Source organism: Telopea speciosissima, chromosome 4 (assembly GCF_018873765.1).
Source record: "Telopea speciosissima isolate NSW1024214 ecotype Mountain lineage chromosome 4, Tspe_v1, whole genome shotgun sequence".
Classification (NCBI taxonomy): domain Eukaryota; kingdom Viridiplantae; phylum Streptophyta; class Magnoliopsida; order Proteales; family Proteaceae; genus Telopea; species Telopea speciosissima.
This window is the reverse complement of record NC_057919.1, coordinates 28701225-28712461: the sequence shown is the minus strand read 5'-3', so window position 1 is coordinate 28712461 and position 11237 is coordinate 28701225. Positions and strand designations below refer to the sequence as shown.

At 37.7% G+C, this 11237-nt stretch overlaps 1 protein-coding gene across 1 annotated transcript; it reads right to left on the bottom strand.

Annotated features, from left to right (window-relative positions):
* Window positions 1-520: 520 nt before the first annotated feature.
* LOC122660068 lies at window positions 521-9265 on the bottom strand. The gene is made up of 2 exons (XM_043855243.1): window positions 8720-9265; window positions 521-979 (listed from the first exon to the last, which is right to left on the bottom strand). The coding sequence occupies exons 1-2, from the start codon at window positions 9186-9188 to the stop codon at window positions 912-914; spliced, it is 537 nt and encodes a 178-aa protein (XP_043711178.1). The 5' UTR covers window positions 9189-9265; the 3' UTR covers window positions 521-911.
* Between the last annotated feature and the right edge of the window lie 1972 nt (window positions 9266-11237).

Sequence of the window (11237 nt, the reverse complement as noted above, 5' to 3'; positions counted from 1 at the left end):
AATTAGACCCCTTATCAAAACCACTGAGAGAGTTGGTTCAATGTGCCCCTCGTAATTATATATCTATGCTCTTCATGCCTAGTTTCCCGAAACAAGGGGAATTGCACTTTGGGGCTGTGCTCAACTTCAAAAACAAAATAATATTTTCATGGAACTGGAAGAGAGAGTATACAAAAATTAGAGATGCATGAGTGTTAAGGGGTCGGGCCTCCTGTGATGGTGTCCTTCGAATGCAACCCTTTGAAAGGGTATAACCCTAGAAGGGATGGACTTCAACAATCAGGATTTTTAAGATTCCAAATTAATGCCTTAGAACACTTTCATACATATAGTCATGTCTTTAAGTAGAGCTATGTCTATGCGTGTGGAAAAGCATGTCAGACTCTGATTGGGAGAATCTCTCGTCAGCTTAGACCCTAAAGATTTGGGACGAACTCCAACACTTATGACATAGATATACAATTGCCTAAGCTCTTTTGATTTCTATTTTGTAGCCTTTCTAAGTGCACAAAATTCTTCTCCTTGGATCTTCTTACAATTGAAATATAGAACTGTGTACATCATTGCACCATAGATTTTCCACAAGCAGATGATATTTGTCAACATGAAATGCAGAGCTGGTCTAAGCATCGCCAAAATTTTCATATCGCTGGTTTCATATCCAACAAAACCGGATATTGTAATGAGGACTAATCCAAAACAAGGGTGACAAGGTATCCTTGATGCTTTCTTCCCACCGTAAACTCTTCAACTTTCCCAAGTGCTTCCATTCCACAGCAACCATCTTATAAAACAGAGACCACTAGACCAACCATCCAAACCATTCCTAAGTAGAGGTTTATGGCGAGAACCAAAAGAACCACTAAGAGGGCCATTGTGGTAAAAAAGTGAAAATAGTTCTTAACATTGCACTAGGGAATTGAACCATTGGCAACCATTGTGAGCACACCAACCATAATTAGAACAAGAACAGAACAACCTATACTCATGAGAGAAATATAGAACCAGGTGATTACCCATCCATGCCTAGTCCTTTCCGATTTGTGATAAAAGCTCCTTAGTAGTCACTTTCATAACCAAATCGAAGAGGAATGGTTCGATCAAGAAATGGTCATCCAACAAAAGAAGACACTAGGAAAGGAGGGAGAACAGGGCAATTGAAGCAATGATCTTTCCTAAACTATCAAATTCAGTATCTAAAATCTACTTCAACTGCGATTCATCATTAAGTCCTTATCTAGTCCTATTTTTTTGAGCAAGAGAATGTTGTCAGTGTAGCGTCTGCACCTGCGCAGGGCCAACAAGAGTGCACTTACGGGCATCAATATAAATGCAATTTTTTATATTTACAGGAGCTGAATTTCCGCCTTTCATGGGGTGGGGGTCAGTTTGCCCCATCTTATGTTTGGACACAACAGCCACACTTCCAGAAAGAGTCCTTTTTCACTTTTCAATATTTAGAAAATCTAGTCATTTTTTTTATAAGAATATGGGAGAGAATGCTGCTTAGTTGTGTGACTCCTGGGCCAGCACGGGGCCAATGAGAGCATGTCCCAGGCATCCAACATGAGGGGTGGGGAGGTCATTTCACCAATATTGTGTTTGAGTGTAGGAATGCCACAAAGTAGTATTCTTTTTCCCAAAGAATATCTAGTCCTATTCGTATTCTTCCTTAGTGTAGACAAAGGTGCGTGGTTCTCTTGAAAATCAAACCAAACATGAAAAATCGGACCAAAACCAAACCCCAACCAAAAAAAAATCATACAAAATGTTTTAATCCCATATGGGCCTAATAGAAAAAACACTGGGTTTGGACTATGCTTTTTATATATATTCATCCCATGTTCTCCTGGGCTGGGCTATGTCGGGCCAATGCTATTAACTCAGGTCTTTTTCTGGTTTAGGGTCTACTTTTGTTAATCCTGATCGAATAATTATTCTTGTTTGTCTAGCTTTGGTGGTCAGCTGTCCAGCTTAGAACCCTTAAACCTCATCAACTTAAACATTATGGGGATTATTTACTTTGCACATTTCAGAATGCTCTCCAAAGCAGCATAACTAAGGAGGCGCCTCTCTTCACCAAGACAATTTCTTCAACCATGGGATCTGACCGTCTGATTGGATTAAGAAGGGTATTTTTTATTTCATACAATGAGGGGTGGGGTTAATGATAAAATTGGAGTCCAATCATAACATCACATCACCAAAGGATAAAGAGATTCTCTCTTCACTATGAGTGAAGGAAAACTTAATAAAAAAAAGGGATGACAACAATTTGTATAATGTACCATAAGTTTCAACACTTTAAACACATAACCACCTTTAAAGAAATCTCACAAGTACAGTTCAAACTTTGCAACTGGCTAGCTGGCCTGGCCGGTCCAAAATTAGCATTGAACTAATAAGGATGCAGGATCTGGTTTTTCCTGTTGAAAAATTCAATACTCCGGTTGCCGAAATAAGGATTAAAACTGAAAATTAGGGTCCAAAACCAACTTGTAGCATGATTTTGTTGTGTTAAAAAGCAAACAACATGTCTTGCTTTGTGATTCTCATGTCATTCATATCTTATGAATACATGATTTTGTTATGCTAACAAACAACAGTCACCATGTTTTTCTAAATGGTTCGTGAGTATAAGTGGTTGCCATTGCATCCTCAGTCAATTGTGTTTAAATTTGGGTAAGTTTGCTAAATCTACAAAGAATACATCCTTTTAAATTTTAGATGTCTTGCAAATCTTACCCATTTATGCTCGAACTGCTAAGATATTGGATGAAACTAATAACAGTAAGTAACAAGTTATTTTTCTACCCAAAAAAAGTGAACAAGTTACATGATACCAGTCAGTAAAATAGTACACGTGGGACAAGGTTATGGAAGAATCTAGACCTAAGAGAAGCGTGAAGAAGCTCAGATGGCGGAGAGGATTTCGAGCTTAAGAGCCAACTCAAGGTTAGTTAGAAATTTGGTTAGTCAATTGTACTCGGGGATTGATTCTGTAGGATTGAAACAGAATTATTCAGCTAATTAATCCCTATAAATAGGAAAGTGTAATCGGATAGAAGGTAAGAAAGAAATATTTATTTGCTTCTCTTTGTCCTCTTCTTCATCTTCTCTACTCTGTATTTCTCTAAAACTTTTGGAGTTTTGGTTCTTGAACTCAAATCAAGAACGTAGTGAGCTCAAGGTATATCATTTGGTGCTTTCATTAATTCTTCCCATGGCTGAAGGAACACAATCACGGCAATCAGAGCTTACCCTGGAAAAGCTTTCTGCTCAGATTTCCAATATGCAGATGCACTGTCCACCGATCTTGAAGCTACCCGAAGGTCCTCCTGTCATACCTTGACCCATTCTCACCAAAGATGATGAGAATGAGTCAACAAAGTGTTGATTTGGTATTTTAAAGTACTAGGGGAGATGTAAAGGTAGAAGTTTTACTTTTTTGGGGGAATCAGATGTGAAAATTTAAATGTACTTAAGTACAAGGAAGTAATACAAATTTTCCTTAAATATTTTTTTTTTTTAAATAAATTTTAGTTTTACACTGCAATCTACTTCAATTGTGTGATTCATCATCAAGTCGTTTACCTAGTCCTATTTTTTTTTGGGCAAGACAGCATTGTCCGATCATGTAACGTTTGCATCAGCACAGGGCCAACGAGAGTGCATCCAAAGGCATCAATATAGATTAATTTTTTATTTCATGAGACAATTTTTTTTTATTTCATCAAGGGCAGGGCAATACTTTCTCATGCTCCAGTGTCTAACCACGTGACCAAGTATCGTTCTTTATCCCTTTTTTTTTTTTTTTTTCTGTTCTAATGGGTGGAGGTATTTTGTCCGAGCACTAGTTAGGAACCACTGGGAGCACGGGTAGAAGCATCAACATAGGCAAAATTTCCGCCTTTCATGGGGTGGTGAAAGGCGGTGGGGATCTTTTCGCCCCATCCTATGTCTGGGCGAAGGAGCCATGCTCCCGGAGAGAGTCCTTTTACCCTTTCACAATATATACAAAATGGGCAAAAGATGGCTGTTTGGGCACATAGTGCCTGGATCAGCACAAGACAAATGAGATCGCACATAAGGGGATTAGTTGGAATGGACCTCACTAGGGACTGAACGATAAAACCAAGAAGTACAATATCTAGGTGTAGGAACCACATGACCGATTAGCGTTCTTTTTCCTATAGAAATCTAATTTTTTTTAAAAATAAAAAAGTATAGTCGTATTTATATTCTTCCTTTGTTTAGACAAAGACACAAGTTCTCTTGTCTGTCCGTGCATGCAAAAATCTTTTGCGCGGATGAGGGACATCTTTTGGACTTTCTATCTGAAAACAAAAATCACATATATTGGTTTTGAATGAGAAATTTTATTGTATTACAAAAAGCATATGGGTGTGAAACCCTAAACTAAACCGGTAAAATCGATTAAAATTGATCGAAAAAGTGCAAATTGAACCAAAAACCAATTTCTGATTGGGCCGGCTTTGGTTTGGAATTAAAAATTTATCTCACCGGAGCGATTGAAAATCTCACCGATTATGGAAAACTAGGCAAAACCAAACCCTAACCGATACTAATCTGAAAACCATAAAAAAATGTTTTAATCCTATATGGCCTAGTAGAAAAACACTGGTATGTGCCTATGCTTTTTATATTTGTTTTAACCCTGGTCTTTTTCTGGTTCAGGGTATACTGGTCAAATAATCATTCTTGTTTGTCTGGCTTTAGTGGTTCAGCCATTACCACCGCTGTCCAGCTTGGAACCCTTAAACCTCATCAACTTAAACATTATGAGGATTGTTTACTTTGTACATTTCAGAATGCTATCCAAATCAGCATAAATAAGGAATCTCTCTTCACCTAGAATCTTTTCAACCATGGGATCCGACCATTTGATTGGATTAGGGAAGTGTATTTTCGATCTCATATAATAGAGGGTGGGGGTTAATGATGAAATCAGAGTCCAATCATATCATCACATCACCAAATGGAAAAGAGATTCTCTCTTCACTATGAAAAAAAAAAATCTAATCCAAAAAGGAATGTCTAGAATTTATATAAAGCTGAAAAACCGAGTTTTGACTAGGCCGAGTCAAAATTTTGGAAAACATGGTCACGAATTGTGTAGACTAAGTCAGAGTTAAAAATGACAAGACTCGGTCATAAATCGTCCAATCGAATCAAATAAGACTCAGTAGTTTTGTCCTAATCATGACAGACTTGACAAGTTTAGCCTTTTAAAAAAAATCATAAAACCGATTCACTTAGAAATTGAGTTGAGTAAAATAGTAAATCTGTATTCTAAAACAGTAAGAAAACCTTAACTCCTTCTCTCCTTTCTCTTGCTCAATGATATCAACTATAAACTCAAAATGCATAAATATGTGATTCCTTCATTTATTTTTCCGTTATATTTTTTGTATTCTTCTGATTTTTTTATTTTTTTTTTTTGGTTAATTTATATATATTTATTGCATTACAAAAGTAAGAAAAAACGTGACTCACAATGACCGGGTTTGACAAAGCCAAATCACCAGTTTTTTTCTGAAAGAATAGTAACAAGTTGAGTTAGAAAACCTCCTTTTCCACCTTTGGTATAAAGTACCATAAGTTTCTACACTTTAAAAACACAATCACCTTTAAAAAATCTCACTAAGTACAGTCTGGTTCAAACTTCGCAATTGACTAGCTGGACCTGGCCTAGGGGGTCCAAAAATTAGCATTGAACTAATGAGAGTGCAGGTTCTGGTTTTATTCTGTTGAGCAGTTCAATACTGATCCGGTTGAAGAAATAAGACTGAAAACGTGGGACCAGAAAATTGGAGGTTTTGCTTCAAACTGGTTTGGTTTGGTCCAATTTCTAGAACCATGCTTAGTTGCTATGTCTTGTTTTGTGATTCACATGTCACCCTTATCATATGAATACATGATTTTGTTGTGTTAACAAACAAATATACTGCGTTTTTTTTTAAATGAGTAGTGACTATAAATGGTCATCCTTAGTCAACCGTAATTAAATTTTGGGTTTCCTAAATAAAGAGGAATACATACTTCAACCTTTTTATGTTTCACAAATCTTACCCATTTATACTCGAACAACTAAGACATTGGATGAAACTAATCATAATAAGTAAAAAATTATATTTCGAGAAATCCTTAGTTTAAATTTTAGGTTTCCTAATTAAAAGAGGAATACATACGTCAACCTTTTAATGTTTCACAAATCTTACCCATTTATACACGAACATCTAAGATATTGGATTGGATGATTATCATCATCAAAAAGCTAAGATATTAGATGAAACTAATCATAGTAAGTATCAAGTTATTTTTCTACGAAAAATATCTGAACACATTATTGGACCTGCATATATTCTTTGGTAGGGAGAGTTTCTATCAATCCCCCATAATTATCTTATATATGTTCAAATCTTTCTATTCAAAGTTTGTTTTCTGATTTCTGTTAGAAAAAACACCCATTAGGAGTCTGTGTTTGCTTTATACCAATTAAGCCAGCCACTCTCATTTCCTACTCCAAAATTACTTCAACTCCAATTGGTTGTCTAACAAATAATATCAATGCACCGGCTTCACCTCTAACATCCTTCACTTCTCAACAGTCCCTTCTCCTATTCTCTTCTTATAGTCATGAACCGCAAACAAGGTGAAGAGTGTTGCTGCACCATTTTCCCTTGCCTCTATTGTGTGCTCAAACCTTGGAATCTCCATAATTGATGCCAAACATCCTGCTTCTTCCATTATCCAATTCGTCTTGTCATTGATTGATAAATTGAGAAGTGCGGCTCACAACATTCTCTTGTACAACTGGGTTCGGTGAAGAAAGTAGGTGACAAAGAAGAGGGATCACCCCTACTTTTGCAATGCAAGCACAGTTCTCACCATAGTGTACACACAACTACCGCAACTACCGTTTTTGTCACCTCTAACCCATCTGATTATCCATGGATCTTCTTACCCTCGAGATAAACCCAAAACAAGGATGTCAAAGTTTTCTTCCACGGGAAGTTCTTCATCTTTTCAAGTACTTCCATTCGATAACAACTATCTTCTAAAATAGAGGCCACAAGACCAATCATAAGAACCACCAAAAGAGCCATTGTGATCAAGGGAAAGTAGTTCATAACATTGTATAAGGGAATTGAACGATTGGCAAAATGCTTTGGGGAGTTGAAAATAATCATAGATCCGGAGATTCCTGAATAGGTCAACCTTTCGAACTGTTGCTGAATCCATGGGCAGGCAAGAGACAACCTAGCGAACTGAACCATCTTAGTAGTCAGAGGAAAAGAAAGCAAATGTGAATCCCGTAGTAGCAGCAAGCGAAATGGGAGCAGCCTAAACAATGAAAACGAGGTTGTGGGATGGACAACCCTCTCCCACGCTCTCATTGACTGGGCGTGGGATGGGCCAACATGGCCATGCTTGAACATTATTGATTCTTGGAAAACTGTTTATTGTTAAGCTCATCTTGCTTTCTAAGCAACTCCCATTGTAAGATTTCTAAGGCATGCGTACTTTATTTTGGCTTCAATTTGTGAACAAATGCTTACTCATTTGGTCAGTAGCTTGGTAGTAGAGTGCTTGCCCCCAGGAGGTCACGAGATCAACTCTCCTGTTCATGTGGGCCATGTGGCACTTGTGTTCAAACACAGGAGCACATGAAATTACTGCCACACCCCCTGTGAGAACAAATACCCGATCCATGTTGAAGCCCCTGCCTGAACCCTTATTGGCTCCGTACTGGTGTAGGAATCACATGACCAGGCAACGATCTCTTTCCCATTATAAAAATATGACTATAAGAATAAGATTTACATAGAATCCCTGAAATGCCCATTATTTTTCTTTAATTTCTTTCTTCAATATATTGACTTGATGGGCTTAGAGATTCTTTGCCAACCTAGGTTCACACAAGAAGATTCAATGATCGCCTAAATCTTACAATCCACAAGCTTCAATAGAAACCAAAGAAAAGGAGTAAAGATCTTCCTAAAAACAAATCAAGAAGAGAACAGACTTCATTCACTTTACATCAAATTATGAAAACTTAGTATGGGAAAAGCAAGCAATTAGAACGCAGAGCTAGTTACAAATTGCCTAAGCTCTTTGGATTTTTATTGTAGAGTCAAAATATGCATGGAAATGAAGCCTTAAATCCACAAACTTTATCACGCCATAGATTCAGTAAAAAGAGGAACAGTAGGGAAAATTATATGGCCTGAACCTAATTCCACTTTCACCTCTTCTCCATGTATCTTCTTACATTCGAAATATAGAACTGTGTACACCACTGCACCATAGATTTTCCACAAGCAGATGATATTTGTCGACATGAAATACAGAGCTAGTCGAACCATAGCAGAAAATTTCGTTATATTGCTGTTTGCATATCCAAGAAAACCAGAAATTGAAATGAGGAATAGACCCAAAACAAGGGAGACAACATATCCTTGAAGCTTTCTTCCCACCGTAACTTCTCTAGCTTTACGAATTGCTTCCATTCCATAACAAGCATCTTCTAAAACAGAGACCACAAGGCCAACCATCCAAACCATAACGAAGTAGAGGTTTATGGCCATTACCAAAAGAACCACCAAGAGAGCTACTGTGACCAAGGTGAAATAACTCATAACATTGTATACCATTGCAAGTAAACCAAACATAATTAGAACAAGAACAGAAAAACCTAAACTCATGAGAGAAATATAGAAGCAAGTGATCGCCGGTCCACGCCAAGTTCTTCCGATCTGTGTTAAAAGCTCCTTAAGAGTCAATTCCTCACCGGAGTATGTCACGGCGGAAGCGTAGATTGTTGCAATCAAGGAGAAAAGAGAGACAACCCATATGAATACTCCAATGATCAATTGATTGACCAGAAGGACTCCAACATTTTTCTTGATTGCAATCACCAGGTCATAGTACTCAGGGCTACCAGGTTGTGCGGTTTTTAATGGGAATAAATGCATAACCAAATCAGAGAAGAATGGTTCGAATGAGAAATGGTAATCTAAGAAGACAAGAAAGTTAGATACGAGGGAGAACAGAGCAATTGAAGCCATGATCTTTCCATTTCTTGGGAAGATTTGTAGGGCTTCTCTAAGAATCCCCAAAACACCCAAATTATCAGAGGAGTTCAAGAGAATCTCCTTAGACATTGCTGGAGCTTTAGATGAGAGGAAGGCTTCTTTACTTGGAATCTCTGTGAGGGTATTGGGTTTTCAATCTCCAATTTTCAAAGGCAGGGAACCATAGGTATTTTATAGGTAGATATGATGTTTGGTTGCTTATAACCGGTTAATCACAAAATCTAAGTAACAAACTGGATTTAAATATTTTCTATCCAACAAAAAAAAAAAAAAAACTAAGGGGTTTTGGGTTTTCAATCTCCAATTCTCAAAGGAGCCATAGGTATTTTATAGGTGGATATGGTGTTTGGTTCCTTATAACCGGTCAACCACTAAATCTAAGTTAAAAACTGGATTTAAATATTTTCTATCCAAAAAAAATAAAAAAAAACTGGATTTATATATGGGGGAAGTTTTCGTGATAGGGTGGGAGTTTTGAGGAATTAAATATAGGTGGAGATTTATGATATTTCCTACTTTTTGTGAGAGGGGACACGACCGTGCATGCTTGCACGGCTGTGTATGAAATCTTTGACCTTTATATATTTTCTACGGAAAAAAAAAAAAACTGGATTTATATATTTTTTAAAATCTCTACTTCTTACTCCACCAATCGATGCACAACCAACTCCTCAAGGGAATGTTACAGCCGTTTGATTGGATCATCTGATCAGATTAATTAGACTTCAAAGATATATAGTTGAGATTAGATTCAGTGAGGGGACTTTCATATACGAACTTAGATTACGGCCGTGTAAATGAATTTTTATAAGATTCATTTAGACTTAGACTTAGATTTATTCTTGTTAACCTCACCTTCAAGGCACCACTAAATTTCAAGGAAGATTCAAGGAACATGCCGCAATAGATAGTAAGATTAATAAATATCTTTTTTTTTTTTTTTGGTAATTGAGAGCTTTACATATATATTTGATAGAAGGGGGGGATCGAACTGGGGAAGGATTAATAAATATCCTTTTTTTCTATTACCTAAAAATAGCTTGCCATCAATTGAAAGGCACGTGGCATGGGTCCACTACGTAAGTCAGCGATGACAAAAGACGAATACTAGAGGAAACAACTGAAGACCCAGCCGTTTCTCAACCACAGACTCGAACATAAGATTCTAGCCGCCACAAGAACTCTTCTAACCGTCTCGATAACCATTCTAAGTATAAATAGGAAAGGAGGGACCTAGTCCCCAGGTCCTTACTGCTAACTTTATTCCAACAATCAACAATTCTTTATCTACTCCTATTGTTAAAAGAAGCTACCTCGTCCCGTGGTCCATGCACCAGACACAGCCCCTCTTGAAATCACCACCTCACTGCCTTATAAAATGAAGGGAGAGAGAACGCTATTTGGTCATGTGGTCCTTGCACCAACGTGGGGACCAATGGAAACACACACTCAAGCATCTAATATGGGGGTGGGATGGTCATTTTACCACTCTTGTGTCTGGGTGTAGGGAGTGCGATCAAACAGCCTTCTTTTTCCATAGTCAATGCATCAACACATTCCGGCCACGTTGGTGTAAAGGCCACACGATTGGTCAGCATTCTTATTTTTTTTTTTTCCTTTATTGTAAAATATGTAGTCATATTCTTATTGTAACTCGGTTTAGACTTTAGACAAAAGGTGCGTGTTCTCTTGTCTGTTCACACATAGTAGACTCTTTTGGCCGGGTGGGGTAGAGAGGCCTCTTTTCGACTTTATGATCCAAAAGAGTAAATCACATATGTTGGCTTTGAATAAGAAAATTTCATTGGTAAAAGTCCAAATCGAATCAAACTGATTTTTTATTGGGCTGGCTTCGGTTTGGGGTATGAGGGAATCGGCTGTGATAAACCCAAAATTACATCGGTCAATCATGAGTCGCCACGTGTCCCGGCCCAAGTGGGAAGGCCATCCCAAGCCCGACCACCTTACATCTCATTTGATTAGCTCGGAAGACAAAGGACCAACAAGGAAGTCCAAGAACCAAGTCCAGGTACTACACGCAGGCTACTACCATCAACGACAAGATATATATCATCTCATGGGTAGAGGATACCACCTACCAGAGACACAGTTCCAGAT